Below are 18,793 nucleotides of genomic sequence, written 5' to 3' on the forward strand. Positions count from 1 at the left end.
TGTTTTGGGGGATGGCCCTCCCCAGCCAGAGCCGGCTGTCTTTCTGCGTAAGTGGCCGCAGCAGGGGCGCGCTTTAACAGCGAGCCTTCGTTATCCCGGAGGGATAGGCGGTGGCCGTGCGGGGAAGGAGGGAGCGGGCGTGCTGCGCTGGATGGGTCTGCAGGCAAGGCTGAGAAGGCTGCTGAGACAGGCCCTGGTTCCCGGGGCGGCGGGAACGTGTTCGGTTCCCGCGTGGGGCAGAGCGAGTGCTGGTAAGGACGAAGTCTGGGTAGTGGTCTGAGGCCACTCAGTGCGAGGGTGTGAAACTCGGGAGTCAGACCGCCCTGGTTTTAAATCCTAGCTTTGCCTCTTACTAGACAAGTCGCCCGGAACCGCCTGTTCCCTCCTCTTCCTATTTTCTGGTACCACTAGCTGCAAGATGGAGAGGGCGAGAGATTAGATCCCTACAACACACTTTATTTTTTTAGGGCTGAGGAAGATTGTCGCTGAGCTAACATCTGTGCCGGTCTTCCTCTATTGTGTATGGGGCAGTGCCACAGCATGGGTTGATGAGCAGTGTGTAGGTCTGTGTCAGGGATCCGAACCCGCAAACCCCAGGCTACTGAAGTGGACCGTGTGAACTTAACCACTACACCACTGGGCCAGCCCCCAACACACGTTTTTTTAAAGCTGCCGTTTAGTGAGTGTTACTCTGTGCCACACACAGTTGTAAGCTCCTTGCAAATATCCTTTCGTCAAATCCTTGCAACGAGCCTGTGGAGTGCGGTTGTCATCCTTGTGTTACACCCGAGGATTCTGAGGTGCACAAAGGTTATGTAACCTGCCAGGGTCACTTACCACTAAGGGCAGAGGCAGGATTCGAACCCAGACTGTCCACATCACAAACACTGCTTGCAAAGTCATGGTGCTGTGCTGCCCGCACTTGGCCTGGGGGTTGTGATTTACTCCAAGGCTGGGGTTCTTGTCTGGCAGGATGATGAACTGAGGTCTCTTATTTCTCTTCCTCCTTCTCCTTGAGCTGCTCTTCCTTCTCCACCCGATGCCCACTGTGTGCTTCTCTGGTTTATGGGCAGGGTCAGACAGAAGAGGTGTGCTGGTGGCTTGAGTGAACTGGGAGCTTGTCTTGGTGGCCGAGGGGCTTCTTGGAGCCCGCAGTGGCCACCTGTTGCCTGGAATAGGAATCCCCACGCTCGGCTGCCCTGAGGGCTGAGCAGAACATGCCAGCCCGCAGAGGCTGCTGAGCCATGTGCGGGGGATCCAGACCTGAGAAGACCCAGCTCCCGCCCTTGAGGAGGGCTCCCCAGCCGCCCAGGAGGCATCTGTGGGGGTCTCTACCATGTCCCACACTCCAGGATACAGGCAGCAGTGGGGTTTGTAGTCAGCTGACTGCCCGGGACAGCCTAGCCAGGGGAAATTGGCTCAGCCTGGGGGCAACGGACCGTGTTTTGGGGAGAAGGGGCAGGCCTGTGGGCTGGGACAGGGGGTCTGGGGAGCAGAGGTGGGGAGCAGCAGTGGGACACAGACATGTTCCTGCCAGAGAGTGTGATGAGGGCAGAACTGAGGGGAAGACTGAGAGGGCCCCAGTGCCTCCTCTGTCCTCGAGACCACATCAGAACTGCCGTCCCAGCTGCCTCAGCACCCTGGCTCTGCACACCACCCACGTGGGGCCTCTGGCCTTGCCCTGCAGCCTGTGGGCACCGAGGGGAGACCCGGCCTCCCACTCACACTGTGGTGTTGAAGCTGGTACCTGCCCCACCCCTGGCTTTGGTGGCCCAGTCCAGTGTCAGCACGTCCTCACCCGACCCCAGTCCAGGGCTGTGGTTTGCTGTGGAGATTCTTCTGGCCCCTCCGGTGTCCTCCCCGCCATCTGTGCTGCCCTGCTCCCCACGCCCTGAGCTGCTGCCCCCTCCCCAGGCTGCGCCCAAGCCAGCTGAGGCTCCACCATCTTCTGTCCCGGAGGAGCTGCCCATCTTGGCAACAGAATACCTTCGTTTTAACGTTGGCTTCATCTGTCTTTGGATTGGAGGTGGATGAGTGTGGGGATGAAGGAGAGAAGGAAAGACCAGGTTTACTCAGTTTCCCCAGGCCAGGATCGCCATGTGTGGCATTAAACATTCCAGAGATTTCTCAAGGTAGTTAAACACCTACTGAAGCCAGGCCTTCTGCACGGTCATCACCTGGGCGGCTCTGACTAGTGAGACAGCTCGACCCTCACAGATGTGCTTGTCCAGGAGCCTGTGTCCCACGTGTCCCCTGTCCTGGTGGTTCCTGGACCCCGAAAGCTCTTGGGCAGTTGGACAGCTGGGCCCTTGGCAGGCTTCTTCGGCCCATGCTCCTCCCTGGCTTTGCCTGGAACCACTGCTCGTCACACTGTGGTGCCAGGAGGTGGCTTCCCTGGAGGCCTTGTCTCATCTGAGGACAACTCCCTGCCATGGGGGTGGGAGACATGGGAAAGGCTGCTGAGGAAGCCGCTGCTGCAGGAGGAGGCTGTGCAGAAATGCTGCCGCCTGCTTGCCCTCGGTTATTTTTAATGTGTGTGTGCGTGTGTGTGTGTGTGTGTGAGATTTACTGAAACTCTTTTCATTCCCTTCTCTCCCCCCTTTCCTCCTCGATTCAGGTTTCTTGAAATCCAGAAGCCCAGGCTCTATAAGATGCTTCGCGTCCTCGCCTTTGCGTATCCCTACCTCTGGGACTCCGTTCCCATCTTCTACAGGGTAAGGGCCTGGCTCCAGCCCCTCTCTGCCTGTTGGCAACACCAGGGAATCAGTTGAGCTCCTGAGCTCCTGGGGGTCAGAGCACCACACAGGCCACTGTAGGACACGCAGGAGTCAAGACCACCTGCTCCCTCACTGGCCCTTGCAGAGTAGTTAGGAGATGGCATGAGCACAGAGGCCCTGACAAACTGTGGGAGGTGTGCCAGTGGCCAGCACTGACTGGGGGCTCCGGAGCAATCATGGAGGGCTGGGCACAGAGGCAGCCTGGGGTTTACTAGAGTGACCAGGAGAGCGGGCTCTGGAGCAGATCTCTAATACTTACTCCCTGCAAGCCTCTGGGCAAGTTATCTGCCCTCTCTGTGTCTTGCTTTCCCTCCTCTGGAAATGGGGCATGGTAATAATGCCGCCTCTCATCAGGCCGTGGGGAGGATCACCTGAGATAACATGTGAGGTGCTGGCTGGTGCCGAGAGTCCAATAAATACGTTGTTATATATTATCATCAATTAACAGATTATCAGTAGTGAAGGAAAAAGTATGAATGATGGTCCTAAAGGATAGATGGAAATCAGATGGAGAACGTGAAGAAAGAGGGTGTAGAGGGGAAGACAAGAAGGGGGAAATCCATGCACTCCCGAGTCAGATGGACCTGAGTTCAAATCCCAGTCCCACTGTTCCCTGGCTGTGTGACCTTAGGCAATGCACATAACCTCTCTGAGCCTCAGTTTCCTCATCTGTAAATGAGGTTAACGTAACCTCCTTCACAGTGGGTAGAATGGATGAATCAAATCAACAGATCAATGCCTGGCACGTGGCCAACACCCAGTGAGTGGAGTTTCCCTACCAGGCAGCCTGTGGGTCTGATGCACCAGACCGAGATGGCAGGACCAAGGAGTGAAGGAGACGAGTAGAGCTGGCTCCACCCGCTGGGGCATTGAGCACGTGCTCTGTGCTCTGCCTGTGTGGTCTTGGGGGCCCCCACCCGGAGATGGGGATGCAGCCCATTCCCCTGACTCCTTCCTCAAGACACAGACCATGCACAGGAAACCAGAACAGAGAGAACAAGCTGGTCCCACGTGCCACCAAATCACACAGCACAGCCTCTGCATCATTACGAGCGCTGTGCGCTCCTGGCCCTCGGCTGCGCCCGCCAGTGGGCAGTGTGTCGGGGAGGCCTGATCCTAAATGGAGATGCTGATGAGCACACAGGTTCTGGAATCAGCTTGCTGAGATCCAGATCCCGACTTCACCACTAATTTGTGGTTTGCAAGTCACCCTCCAGCCCAGCTTCCCTGTCTGCAAAATGGGGGCCGTAGGGTGTGCCTCGTGGGAGTTGTTGAGGCTCCCATGAAAGGGTGCAAGTAGAAGGCCTGGCCTGGCGCCCTCAGTAAGTCGTGGCTGCTGGCCTTGTTTACAACAATGATACAAAAGCTAACTGAACTCTAAAACAGTATAATGGCCCTAATTAATACTTTTTGATGACTCATGAAGGCCTTCCAGGGATTTCTAGGCCTTAAAGCCTTAATTAGGAGCATCAATTCAGTGGATGTGCTGGTTAGAAGTGAGTTCAAGTGTGAATAGACCACTTTTTACTAAACTCATATTTTACCCCCAGAAAAAAAGTAGCAATATATCTAATAGGATTTTTCTTTCCTTTCCTCTTCTTTTGTTTTCCTTTCTTTCTTTTCTTTCCTTTTTTTTCTTTGTAATTAAATAACCCAAAGGCTCTCATGAGTATATGGAGGATTAAAATACAGTTGGCTTGGGTCTCAGTTGATCCCACTCAGAATAGAAATTCTGCTCACACAGTCCCTGAGAGTTCCTTTTTCCAGCTACAGATCTGAGGAGGAGAGGGCCTCGGCCTGCGGAATCCGCACGCGTGTGATGAGAAGGAAGAGGGTCCCCCTCAAGACCTGACGTCTCTTTAAATACCCGCAGCTGTTCCTGTTCCCTGGGGAGAGCGCACAGAACGAAGCCACCTTGTACCACCAGAAGCACACGGCCATAACCCTCCTGGCCTCTTTCTTCTACTCTGCGCACCTGCCGGAGCGCCTGGCCCCTGGACGCTTCGACTACATCGGTGAGTGTGTGGGGTCACCCTGTCCTTGCCCTCCCTCCCACCTGGGGAGGGCTCCCATCCCTGACCCCAGTGCATGCAGTTGTAGAATGGAGGCAGGAGCAGGACGTTCTCCAGGCACGGGCCAAGGTGATGAAATTGTAAGTTGGCAGAGGCCGGGATGTACCTAGCCAATGAACTGTCAGGTAGGGTAGGGGAGGATGGAGAGCAGGTAAGTCTGGGACTCTAAAGCATCCCTGTGGGATATGGGGCCAGGGGAGTCCCATTATTATCTAGACTGTGAAAGCCCATTACTGAATGAACATTGAGGGCAGCCCTGGAGAGGATGAGGAAAGACAGGGTGCGGATGGCAGGGAGCCCTGCAGAGGAGAGGAAAGTGTCTTTGTCTTGTTCAGGTGGGTGCGATGGGGCCAGGAATCATGGTAGAGTAGTGGTTCTCAGGTGTGGTCCCCGGACCAGCAGTACCAGTATCATCTGGGAACGTGCAGATTCTCGGGCCCCACCCCAGACATCCTGAACCAGAAACTTGGGGGTGGGGCCCAGCACTCACTCAGAGGCTGTGTACCACCAAGGCTCCGGGTGAGCCGGAGCTCCCTAAAGTTAGAGAAGTGACATGGTGGAGAGGAGGTGTCAGAGCCACAGGTGTTCACGCCTGCTGGGAGAGTTCCTTCCCCCTCTGTCTGCGGAACGCGTCTCCCCGACACTGGCTCTGGGACTGGCTGGAGGAGGGCACCCTCGGGTCGCGTCTGGTGAGGCTGATGAGTCTGGGCGATAAGAGCTCCTTAGAGAAGCTATCATGGGGGTCCAAGGGTCAGTCCTTGTCCCCACGTGGTGCGCAGGAACCTTGGTTCCCACAAACCCATGTTGTCCATGATTTTCCACCTCCCCCACCCAAGACGTGGCCAGATCTGCTGTGTTGGCTCCCATTAGAGGATTCTCTCCCTTACTTATTCGCTCCTGCCAGAAGGGATTACAACTAGCGGAATGCTTAGAGGACAGATTTCAAAAAAGGAGGGAGATGAGAGGGCCCAGGAATTGGAACCAGCCTGCAGGAAGCCGCCGCCCGTGTCCACCTCCGCAGCCCCACCTGGGTGAAGTGCAGGGGGTCGTGCAGGAAGTCTTGGGGCTGCAGGGAAAACGGTCCTGGGCCTTATTTTGCCACCTCCCTGGCTTCTCAGTAACATTTTGTTTACTCACCTCTATCCCATCCTCCTGGGCCCAGGGATTTTCAGAGCAGAAAAATACCCCTTTGGCAGGAATTTGCCAGACAGCAGTTAATAGCAGATCCGTATGTTAACAAAGCGTTTGGAAAGTTCTCCGTCCTTAAATAGCGGAGGCTGTGGACGTGGGGCTTCCTCTCCAGTGCCCGCCCGGGAAGTGCCAGGACCTGCGTGGTTGGCGCGGGCGCACAGGAAGCTGCTCCTGTCCCTGTCGGGCGGGATTGCTGAAAGCACTCTTCCTGCTGCAGCCACACTTCAGAGAGGGCCCTGCTCACGGCCCTCTCCATCTGGCCTCCTGCCCTAATGGAGACAGGTTGGCTTCAGAGACAAGTTGGCCTCAGGTGGAGAGCACAGCCAGTCACCTCTCTGTGCTTGGCCCTGGGCCCTTGGAGAGCACAGCTCTCTCCTGGATAAGGAGCCACTTTGTCGTGTCAGACACGGATTTGGAAATCGCACACAGCCCATTAGTGTAGCTTGAGTGAGGCAGGGTGGCACCTTTCAGGTTCCTGCCTGGGCACGGAGACCTGGGCCCTGGCAGCTCCTGCTGTAGGACCTCATGGGCCACCCCCTTGAGAGGCCTCAACTCTCCTGCCCTCTCGTTCCTGACTCTGCTCCTGTTCAGTAGTGCAGGTGGTCGCGCTGGTTCCTTCCTGGGACACATTTGTTGAATACTTACTCTGGCATTGGTCCTGGGGGTATGAACTCTCTTTTTTTCACTGAAGGAGAATCCTTATTTAACTCTCGTGTTGTATTAGTTTGCTGGGGCTGCCATAACAAAGAACCACAGACTGCGTGGCCTAAACGGCAGAGATTTATTTTCTCACACTTTTGGAGGTTAGAAGTCTGAGATCAAGGTGTCGGCAGGGTTGGTTTGTTCTGAGTCCTCTGAGTCCTCTCTCCTTGGCTTGCAGATGGCTGGCTTCTCCGTGTGTCTTCACATGGCCTTCCCTGTGTGTCCCTGCATGTTACTATGCTAATCGCCTCTCCTTATAGGGACGCCAGTCATAGTGGGCCCCACCCTGGTGACCTCATTTTAACTTGTCTCTTCAAGACCCTCTCTCCAAACATGGTCATATTCTGAGGTGCTGGGGGTTAGGACTTCAACAACATCTGAATTTGGGAGACAGAGACATAATTCAGCCATGACACGTGGTCTTCTCATCTTATTCCTGGTTTCTGAGGGTTGTCCCTTAAAGCAGTCCCCGGCCCTGGGCAACGGACTCCTTTTTTCACCGACCGCCAAATCCGCATGTGCCTGCCCACTGCCGCCACCCTCCCCTGGGCTCCCACCCTCTGTGGATGCATACTCAGCGCGCTGAGGTCCTGCAGGTCATCGGGAAGAAGAGCTCCTGGTCATGTGTGGGATTACCCAGCAGGAGGGAGAGGACCTCCTCATAAGTGGCCAACAGAAAATGTAGCTGGCTTCTCCTTTGACCTTGAAGTCAGAGTCTGAGCTGACTAGCACTGGCTCTCAGGAGATGACCTTTGCCAGCACATGACGCCTAAGTTTTTCATGTGAAAAACAGGACTGGTGGACAAGTTGTTTTAAAAATGGATTTGGTTGGCTCTGATGGCCTTTGTATTTTTCTCACATTACATTTTAAAAATAAACTTAATGAAGCATATTTTACATCTCACGTAATTCCCTAATTTCACATAGACAATTCAGTAATGTTTTTAATAAATTTACCATGTTGTACAGCCATCAAGACAAATGAGCTTTAGAATATTTTCATCACCCCAGTCAGATCCCTTATGCCCATGAACTCTCAGTCCCCATTCCCACCCCCTGCCTGAGGCAACCACTAGTCTACTTTCTGTCTCTATGGATTTGCCTTTTCTGGACATTTGAGGTCCATGGAATCGTATAATATGTGGTGTCTCGCTCCTGGCTTCTTTCACTCAGCATAATGTTTTTAGCATACAAGCCATAGCCTGTCTCAATAGTCCACTCCTTTTATTGCTGACCCTAGTGGCCTTTTGTGTGTTTGCTACAGGTCACAGTCATCAGCTGTTCCACGTGTGTGTGATCCTGGCCACGCACGTGCAGATGGAAGCCATACTTCTGGACAAGACTCTGAGACAGGAGTGGCTCCTGGTCAACTCCAGGCCCCTGTCTTTCCCTCAGATCGCTGGAGCCATACTTCTGTGCCTTGTCTTCAGCCTTGGCAACATAATTTATTTCTCAGCTGCTCTGTATCGGATTCCCGAGCCAGAATTACATAAAAAAGAAACGTGATTCAGACCATAAGCTTTTCGAGCTCCATGTCAGCATTAAGCTACAATGCCCAAACCACCTAAGCTGGTGGCATGGTACCAATTTGCAGTGGCCTAAAATATTCATAACGGTTGGTGTCTTGGCATTTTTGAGTGGGTTCGTGTCAATAAGGTATTTAACTGGGGAACTTTCTCTCGATGTGCACTGATTCTGTGTGTGTGATTTCCTAAGAGGAACATGGATTCAAGTAAGTCCTCATTCAGGCAAATTATTAATACTTCATTAAGTTTTAAATTTATTTAAAGTGGGTTTTTCAGTTCTATTTGAACATTGGATTAAGCGCACTACCCTTGTAGATTTACTATTAAACAGATGGATTAAGCCTTACTGATACCCTTGCAGTATGGCTCTTTGAAAAATGGAACTTGCTTCATTTGGTGAGTTTCAAGTAGCAAAATCTCTCCTGAGAGCTCCTGCAGTGGGAGGAGAATGAGCCAGAAAGGTCAGTGCGGGGAACCCGAGACAGACGATGTTGGGTCTGTGGGAGCCCTGGGACTGGGAAGGCATTCCAGAAGGAGGAGACCTGGCTTGGGCAGGGGTCTTCTTCCTTTCCTCACCTTGTGAAGGGAAGGAATAGAAAGAGAGTCCTCTTTTCCCGCAAGTCCATTTTGCTTCAAAGTGCCATTTCCCATGTCATTGTGGATTTGGATTTCCTTTAAAGCCCACAGCCTATGAGTGGGTGTCATCATTTCTGTTTTGCTCTGTTTTCTTGTTGCCAGTTAGATGCTGCAAAGTATTATGCAGTGCAGGTAAAAGGTGTTACACTGTGGGAGTTGGCTGAGTTAATCCGGGTTGGTTGTGCTTGTCTGTCACCTTTTAAACCAATGCCAGTGCTGTATTTGGGGATGTCATACATTTGATGTTGCTTCAGCATTTTAGATATGCTGCAAAATGGAGTGTTCGTGTGCAGAGGACGCTAAAGGCCTTGCCAAAGTGTTGTCCAAATGTAGTGATTCTCAAGCTTTACAGTGAATCAGAAACACTTGGTGAGCTTGTGACAAATGCAGATTTGTGGGGCAAACCAGGAGATTCCGCTGTACTGGTTGAATGTAGGTTTCCTGGAGGAGATTTGCCTGGGAGCAGGTCCGCAGCTCATTCTAACGCAGAAGGGCCACAGGCCAAACTTGAAGAAATGCTGGTGTCACGAATTCCAGCAGACTCTGGGCCTATCAGCTTTTGTTCTGATTGATCTAATGATCAGCAACTCACCACCTGAGGATGTGTCCCCTGCTTTCTGCTCTGCATAGTACTTAACACTGAGCATTTTCTCATCTGTTGCATTACTAATTAAAGTTCAGTATTTCATGGTGTTTCCAGGGAGTACAGAAATGCTGACACAAAACAGTTTTTAACAGAGGCCCATCCACCCCTGATCTGCACTTGCTAATGACTTTGGGGGCCATCCATCACAATGCAGGCTCCTCTTGGCTGACTCAGGAACACCCCCATATCTTAGAATACTGACTCCATGGTTAACTGGCCCAGACACTTGAATGGCCTTGTAAACAGTTTATCATCCAATCCTCTGAGGACAAGTAACAATTTATATTGGATGAGAGTAGTCAAGAAATATGATTTCATTAGTTTTATTACCTGTTTACTTCCTCTGGGGAAGGTAGACTGATAAAATTATATGGGCTGGTAAATTTTGGGGACATTAATTGCAAGCTGCATGACAAAATTTGTTTTTTTGGCAAGAATCTGACGTCGTTAATGGAATTTTACTCCAGCAGGGTCTGTGGACTTCCATTTCATCTTTTTGTACTTCATTTTTATAGTGAAAAAGGTACAGTTTAAATTCCCTATTCTAGTAATGCCAAAGACATGAAGGCTTTTAAATTCTCTTGTTTATAAAAGAGTAAAATAATGTTCTTCGTTTGTCTTAGAAATACTTGAAAGATAATGGGTGATTAATTTGAAGGACTTTAGATTATTTAATCTTTGGTTATGCTGTTTTTTCTTCATGCTTAATGGTGAAAATGAAACATTAAGTCAACAAAATAAGACCCTTTCATAATGTTTGTATAAGTTTGGTAAACTTAGTCCCATTGTATACTTTTGGATAGTGTTACAAATTAAAACTTTATAACAGTTTGCAGTACACTGGAAGCTTCTAATGTGGAGTGAGAATGGGTTCAAATATATTAATTATCATTAAGTATTAAGTCTACTGTGGGTATAGTTTTGCCTAAGCCATTCCAGAAAGTCAAAAAGGTTGGCAGTGGGTCAGTGGAAGACCTCACTGGGAAGATGTCTTTTTTTTTTTTTAATACATTTTGGTGAGGAAGATTGGCCCCGAGCTAACATCTGTTGCCAATCTTCCTTTTTTTTTCTCCCCAAAGTCCCAGTCCATAGTTGTATATCCTAGTTGTAAGTCCTTCTACTTCTTCTATGTGGGACGCACCACAGCATGGCTTGACGAGAGGTATGTAGGTCTGTGCCCAGGATCTGAACCAGCAAACCCTGGGCCGCCGAAGCAGAGCATGCAAACTTAACCACTGTGCCACTGGCCTGCTCTAGGAAGATGTCTTTTAATGTAGGGGTTCTCGAATTTTTTTTTTTAACATTTCAATACACTTTAGAGATGTGCCATACTCCCATTGGTACCAATTTGCTCACCATGCCACTGTCTCAAAAGGGATTACGTAGAGGGCTAGAGGGCGGGTACACTCCTAATGGGATGTCCCTCTTCCCCCTCCCTCTGCTTGAGAAACACTGCTCTAAAATTTACTAAACGTTATAGTTGTGATAAAACGTGAGTGTGTTTGAATGAGTCAACTGTATCTCCCTTAGCTCATAGCAGAGTTCGTTTTCCATTGCTCAGTTTTTAGAGAGTACCTCCATCTTCTTTCCAAAGAAAGGAATTTGTCATTGTTGATTAGAATTAGAAGTGGGAGGTTTAGAAGCCTTTTGAGTGCAAAGTGATTTAATTATTTGGTCTGCTGCCATCTTTTGTCAAGCGTGTTTTGTGGAATCCTGCTCACAGGAGAGGTTCTGAGGAAGGCGGAGTGGGATGCAGTGGTGCTGTCAGATATGCTGCAGTCACCCTTCGTTTGGATCTACTGTGTCCCCAATGTGTTTTGGCCACGGTACCCTTCTTATCTGAAACACCTATTAACGCTAGGTAACAACACTTTCCAATGTAAATAGTTGAATGCCGGCCTCTGATTTTCAGTCAACAATCCATTATCGATGAAAAGCCGAAGACCCATTTCTAAATTCAGTGATGTTCTTCTAACTTACACTAATGTCTGGTTTTCTTAAACTGTGTGGGAGGAAAAAAGAAATAAAATTTATTTATTATAATAAAGTTGTCCTATTTCCCACTTGGTTTGGTTATGTTTCACCTACCACACTGCAAACATGTTCATCCAGCATGAGAAAGACATTCCTGTACACGTGTGCATTGCTAAGTCATTCAGGGAATACTGATTTAGTGCCCGGTATATATAGGACAAACACCGTCCTCAGAACTGGGGATACAGGAGTGAACAACACCCACACTGTCCCTCCCTCATGGAGCTGGTGTTCTGATCGGTCAGTCAGATGAAATCGATAGATAAATTCAGAGAGTGGTAAGTGCTATAAAGAAAATAACCCTGGTGAACGAACAGGGAGGGGTAGGGTAGGGCAGGCGAGAGTGGATGGATGCTCTGATAAGTGGACATTGGAGGAGAAATTTGATGGGCAGAGAGGAGCCAGCTGTGCCAGCAAGTCCGAGGTAAAGTGTTTCAGGTCGAGGTAGCAGTAAGTGCAAAGGCCCCAAGGCCAGCAGGCACTTGTCCTATTGGAAGGATGGAAACCAGGCCACTCATCCCTGAAATGTGTAACTCCAGAAGATGTCTAGATGGCTTGACTTTTGAAGAATTCTGGACTTTCTCCTGAATGTTCTTCCTGGGAGATTGCCCATGGGGCTTTCCTGCATCCACTTGGTATATGTATGAATACTTCGACTCTGTCATAAATGTACTTCAGACAGACAGAGTTGTCATGCCCATTATCTGCATCCCAGGCAACAGATTTCTAAAACTGGCTTAACTTTCGCCTCTTCCAGAGCATGGGACAAGGGACCTCAAAGATAGTTCAATCTGGCCTTTCAAAAAGGTGTTCGACGTAAAATGAACATTCTCATGTCCAAATGAACACACACAAAATACCCGCCGCGGTGGGGGGGGGGGTCTTGGAGTTCTGAATTTGTATCAAAAGCCCTAGGTGGTTTTTAATATAAAGGACTTGAAGAAGCACTGGCAGAGTCCAAACTTCTTTTTTGACATAATTTCAGACTTAGAAAAATGCTGCCAAATAGTACAAAGAATTCCCAGGTACTTTTCCCCTCCCGCTTTTGATATTTCTGTAACTCTCTTCTCTAAGAACGAGAAACTTGGCTTCCATTATCCACAATATATTTACTTTTTTGCTCGGTCCTAGAATGTACAGAACATCATTTCAGAATTACTAACCTGTGTCTGCAAAAAAAAAAAAAGCCTACTAATTAGAATTCAGCATATGTTTCCAGTTCTTTTTGTCTTGAGCCTGAGGGCATATAGTCTAAATGGTCTAAATTACCTGGGTTCGTTATAGCCCCCTTTACGTGTGAGTATGTTGTTCATGTGAAATATGGTTCAGATCATTTGTTTCTTTTTGTATCAGTTTTAGTTTCCCGTCCAAGCTTGTTGATTTTATTAATTTGTTTTTTGAGTATATAAAATACTAACATCATTCACTTTACAGATGGCCCGGGAATGTGAAACTGTGTTTCCAAGGCCATGGAGTGAATAGCAGGGCCGGGGAGAGAACTCTGGGTCCGTGTGTGGGAGCTGGGTTGGGAGTGTCCCAGCTCCCACAGCAGTCCCGTCTCCTTTTCACCGCCTTCCCTCAGACACTGGGCTTCAGCAGGTTCTGGCCATTGGTTCCCACAGCTGCACTTGCTTAACTGGGTGGCTGCATTAATTTATGTCTTTGAACCTGTGCAGTGTCAGCCTGTCTGCAGTGATTCGCATAAGACCCTCTGCAATATTTTCATTTATAATAAATATAGATTTGGTCATTTAGATGAGCAAAATATTTTTCTCATATAGATTTGGTCTTTGTCCACAGTTCCTGGTTCACAGCTCCCAGAAACCACGGAATTTCCTAAGTATTGAGAGTGATAAAGGTGTCTTTGTTATGTGAATGAGGTGACTCCTGGAAAGCACCCAAGAATGCTGGTTGCATGGATCCCAGTGGAGCCAAGCGTGTGATTAGAGGGTTGGACCTTTCAGTCCCACCCCCTTGGCCTCTGGGCTGGAGAGGGAGCTCAATCACCAATGGCCACTGGTTTAACCAGTCATGCCCACGGAATGGAACCTCCATAAAAACCCAAAAGGACAGAGTTCAGAGAGCCCTGGGGTTGGTGAACACATGGAGGTGCTGGGAGAGTGGCAAGCTTGGAGAGGACACGGAAGCTCTGCGCCCCTCCCCACACACCAGCCCTGTGCATCCCTTCCATCTGGCTGTCCCTGAGTTTTATTCTTATCTGGTGATCTAGTAAGTAAAATGTTTCTCCGAGTTCTGTGAGCCACTCTAGCAAATTAATTGAACCTGAGGAGGGGGTCATGGGAACCTCTGATTTACAGCCTGTCGGTCAGAAGAACAAGTAACAACCTGGACTTGCAACTGGAGTCTGAAGTCCAAGGAGGGGGTCGTTGGAACTTCCAATCTGTAGCTGGTTGGTCAGAAGCACACAGGTGACGACAACCTGGGCTTGTGACTGGTGTCTGAAGTGGGGGAGGGGCAGTCTTGTGGGACAATCCTTAACCTGTGGGATCTGATGCCATCTCCTGGTAGACAGTGTCAGAACTGAGTTGAATTCTTGGACATCCTGCTGGTGTCTGAAAATTGTTTGCTGGTGTGGGGAACCCCCACCCCATGTTGGAAGCTGGGTCTCAGAACACCCCAAAAGACTCAGTCCAGTTTGGCAGTTTCTCATAAAGTTAAACTTACACTTACCACAAGAGCAGCAATCCTACCCAAGGGAAATGAAAACACATGTCTACATAAAGACCTTTACGCAGATAATTCTAGTTTCATTCATAATCACCAAAAAGTGGAAACAACCTGAGTCCATCAGCTAGCGAATGGATAAATGGTCATGCATCATACAATGGAATACCACTCAGCAATAAAAAACGACCAAATCACTGACACGGGCAACACGTGGATGAATCTCAAAAGCATCATGCTGAGTGGAAGAGGAGACCTTCCGGAGAAGACAAAACTCTTAAGGAAGGAAGTCAGAAAAGTAGTTGCCAAGGGCTGGTGGGGGAGGGGAAGGTGATTGACGACAAAGGGACAGCACAAGGGAATTTTTGGTGTGATGGGGATATTATAGATTTGATTGTGGCAGGGGTTACAGGATGGTGTGTGTTTGTCAAATACATACATAGATGGCGCAACTACAAGGGGTGAATTTTACTGTATGTGAACTATACCTCAATAACCTTGACTTTTAAAAGAAGCCTCCCGGTTCTGCTCCCTCCCTGTCTCCTTCTCTCACCTGGATCTCTAATTGTAATTCTAGTTCTAGGAGAAAATACAAATCTTTTACTGGCTATGGGGAGCCCTTCCAGGGAAGAGAGTAGGATGTGTTAGGTGTAAGGTGCCTGTGGGACACCCAGAGAAATGATATAACGGAATGGCATTTTAAAGAAAATTAATAAGCCAGAGAGCTTTAATACAGATAGAAGTGAGGAAGAGGAAACTGGCCTGAAGAAAAGCTACAGGTGGTGCAATGTCACTGGGTCCTCGACTGTTCATTCATTCCTTCAAAACATTTGTGGAGGGCCTCCACGGCTAGGCGCCAGGGGTGCAACAGTGCCATCTAGTGAGGTTGTGGGGATAAGCTGGAGACGAGACAGCAGTAAACAGTTATTGCAAATTGGGATGTGATGGCTGAAGCAAATCAACTGGTGCGGTGACTGGGGGAGTGCAGGGGGCTGTGGATGCAGAGCAGGGGTCTGGGATCTAGAGCAGGGTAGCTGGCAGAAGACTGAGGACGAGGAGGCATTGTCAGAGGAAGGGACGGAGGGCAGCTTGACAGCAGAAGGAATGTTGTGTGAGCCCAGTGTGTTGAGGGCACTGAAGTTCAACATGGCCGGAGCAGTGCTGGGGTAGCGTTAGGCGATGAGCTCGGAGAGCCCCAGGGCCCTGTTGAGGGTCTCCAGCAACCAGCAACGGGAAGCTACTGCAGAGCATCAAGCAGGGGAGTGCTGTGATCGGGTCTGTGATGGAGAGGTGAGCTGGCTGCAAAAGGAGCCCAGATTGGAGGGTGGCAGCAGGGAGGCCTATTAGAATACTGCTGCAGTCATCCGGATGAGAGACGGTAATGGCCACGGGGATGGAGAGAAGTAGAGAGGCTTGAAGCCTGTCTCGTAGGTAGAACTGTCAAGATTTGGTGATTAAATGCTGGAAAAGGAGAGGGAAAAGTCAAAGAAAGTACCTCAGCGTCTGGCTCGGGTGGGTGGTTGATGGTGATGCCACCCACCAATGGGGAGCAGGTTCAGGGGAGCGATTGGGATGTGTGAGGTGTGAGATGCCTGGGGGACCCCCCAAGTGGAGAATCCGGAAGGCAGCTGGATATATGGGTCTGGAGCTGAGAAGTACAAAGGTGAGTCGTATGTGAAGCCATGGGAGTGGTTGGGAATGTCTAGGGAGCGGGCCAGCTAGTAACCAGGTCAAAATTCCAAGGCATAACATCTAAGGGAGCAAAAAGAACTCAAAATGAAGTTGAGAAATGGGCTGGAGAGTTATGAGAACAAACAAAGGCATAGGAAGAGAGGAATGGGAAATACTTTCTAGTGCTGTTGAGAGGTCAAGTAAGATAAGAGTGGGGAAGGGTCAATTCGATTTCGCATCAAGGAGGTGGTGATCTCGGTGAGAAGAATTCCAATGGAGAGATGAGGCGAAAGCCAGACTGAAGAGCAACTAAGAGGTAAGTAGCTAGCAGCCAAGTCCAATTCCTAAATGACACAGATCCCGACCTCTCACTTGACAACACAGAAAGTTCTAATGGTTCAGACTTAAACATAAAAAACAGCCATAAAGCACTGGGAAAAAATATAAAATTAAAAAAAATTATCTCAGAGTGGGGAAGACTTCTAGTATGACACAAAACAGAAGCCATAAAAGACTGATAAATTTGGCTACCTATATTTTTTTCTAAGCTGTCACAAAACAACATAAACAAATTAAAATAAAAATAATATTATGAACTATAAAATATTTGAATTCATATTTTGGATGAGGACCAATTTCTTTAGTATATGAAGAGCTTTTACAAAGCAATAAGAAAAGCTGACAACTCGACAGAACAAGGAGGTAAAGTATATGGACACAGTTGATAGAGAAGGAAGCACAAATGGCTCTTGAATATGTGAACAGACACTCAACCTCATTCATCATAAAACAGAATTTAAACTACATTGTGATTTTTTTTCACCTATTAGATCAACATCTATTGAAAAGTTTGATAACACTTTTTTGTCTGAGAATTTTTGCAAAACAGGCACTGTCATACATGGCTGGTGGGAGTGTACATTTGGATGGCCTTCATGCAGGCCAGTTTAGCAGCACCTGTAAAATATTATGCACACATATAGTCTTTGACTCAGCACTTCTAGGAGTTTATCCTACAGATTTACTTGCATTGTGAAAAACGATGAACTTCCAAGTTTATTCGCTATAACTATGTTTGTAATAGTAAAGGTCAGAACCATGTTTATGTGGAACAATATGGGCCAAGGATTATGTCTATCCTCACTGGTGTCCGGTCTGTAGGAAGTTGTGCAGATGGGACTAGAGTTCCACAAGAGCACAGATGTTGATGCATGTTTGATAGTCATCAGTTTAGGGGCAAAGGTCGAAATGAGATAGAATCAGTTCATCTAAGAAAATAGTGGTTCTGGACGTAGCTCCTCAAGGGCAAGGACCAAATTTTTTTCATCTCTGTATGCCCAGCATCAAATATCAACAAGAGTTTGATAAAACAATGTATATCTAGGTACAAGAGCTGGAGGAACCAGAAAGGGTGAACCCAGGGAAGGTAAAGAAGAGACAGAACGGAAGCCAAGATGCTGTCGTGATGTGGAAGCCAGAAAGGGGGTTTGAGACTCTGCGCAGGGCACAGCACTCCTGGGCGGGAACGACGTAGCTGACCCCTCTGAATCACCCCGGGACTTGCCCTTCCATCGTCCTTCTTGTGCTGTAGGAAGACAAATCCTCAGTCTCCTCATCGGAGAATGGAAGGGGGTGGATTTCACAGCTGAGGTCAGCCGGCAAGCCCTGCCCCCTGACATCCAGACTCCTCACGCCCTTTCCGCGTCGGTAGCCTAGGAGACCAGCGCCACTTCCGGCAAAACAGGCACTTCCTCTGAGGCCCCGCCCCTCCCCCGCTGGCGGGCGCTGATTGGTCCGTTTGAAATGCGCCTGGCGCGAGCTCACCTGGGCTCGCAGCGGCGTCGCCCGGCTTCCCCCAGCGCCGCGCCGGAGCCTCCGAGCCCCGCCGCCCGAAGCGTGTCCCTGCGGCCCGCTGTCCTCGTCAGCCCGCCCGCCCGATCGAGCCCGGCGTCCCGCGCGCGCGTCGGGGCGGCGCGGAGCCTGCTGCCATGAAGCCAGCGTGAGTACCGGGCCGCGGAGCAGGGGCGCCGCGGGGCTGGGCTGGGCTGGCCCTCCCCACGCCGTCCCGGCCGCGCTCCGCCCCGAGCCCCGCGCTGCCCGGGCCGCGGCCCCCTGAAGTGGGAGCCCAGGCTCGGAGACCCGTCCGTTCCCCCCCGGCTCTCGCCGCCCCTCCCTGGCCTCCCGCGGCCGGGTATGGTGGCCCCAAGTCAGGGGGAGGGAGGAAGTTGGCACCGCGACCCTGGCGCTGGCGAGCCGGGCTGCCGTCCTCCTCGCTCCGGGACCGCCGCCCCGCCGCTCTCTGTTCTCCTTCCCTCGCCGGCCGCCCGCACTCCGGGTGGTGCTTTGCCGAGTTAGTGCGGGTCGGGAGGCCACACGGGCGGGGTCATCTGGCGTGGAGAGCTAGTGATGTGCTCCGTGTTGGGGGTTGGGTGTGGGGGGGTCTCAGTCCCCGGGGACGCCTGGCAGCCTTGAGGCGGAGGCCAACCCTTACGTTTTGCTCGGTTCTTTGGCCACAGACGGCCCCCGCCCCCTGCGCAAACGCCCACATTCCTCACCGAGTCGGTGACACTGTTGGCGCTGCAAAATTCCTTGAGCCGCTGGCTGGGTGAAGAAACACTTGTGCAAAGAAGAGGGTTGACTTTATCATCATCATGTAGCTAGTCCTTTGCAAAAGGCAGCTTACTTTCTTAAGAGGCTAAAGTCAAAGTCGTCATCTTAAAAAAAAACTTGAGTTTAAGTAAACCTACCATAATATTTTGCACTTAAAACACTAATTTACTTCTGTTTCATCTGGGAAGATAGTGAGAAAATATTTTAATAACCTATAGTCCAAGCTGATAATTTCACTTAATT

General features: G+C 49.9%; 1 protein-coding gene across 8 annotated transcripts in view; it reads left to right on the forward strand.

Moving 5' to 3' along the window:
- Positions 1 to 10,390, forward strand: part of LOC124235428 (membrane progestin receptor gamma) — an 87,883-nt gene extending 77,493 nt beyond the window's left edge. For all 8 annotated transcript variants that reach the window (XM_046653358.1, XM_046653363.1, XM_046653360.1 and 5 more), the window contains 3 exons: positions 2,618 to 2,714; positions 4,651 to 4,792; positions 8,007 to 10,390. In XM_046653358.1, coding sequence (XP_046509314.1) covers positions 2,618 to 2,714; positions 4,651 to 4,792; positions 8,007 to 8,248 — 481 coding nt within the window. In that variant the 3' untranslated portion in view covers positions 8,249 to 10,390. The remainder of the gene's footprint in view (positions 1 to 2,617; positions 2,715 to 4,650; positions 4,793 to 8,006) is intronic.
- The last annotated feature ends 8,403 nt before the right edge of the window (positions 10,391 to 18,793 follow it).

The sequence above is a fragment of the Equus quagga genome, chromosome 2 (genome assembly GCF_021613505.1).
Source record: "Equus quagga isolate Etosha38 chromosome 2, UCLA_HA_Equagga_1.0, whole genome shotgun sequence".
Classification (NCBI taxonomy): domain Eukaryota; kingdom Metazoa; phylum Chordata; class Mammalia; order Perissodactyla; family Equidae; genus Equus; species Equus quagga.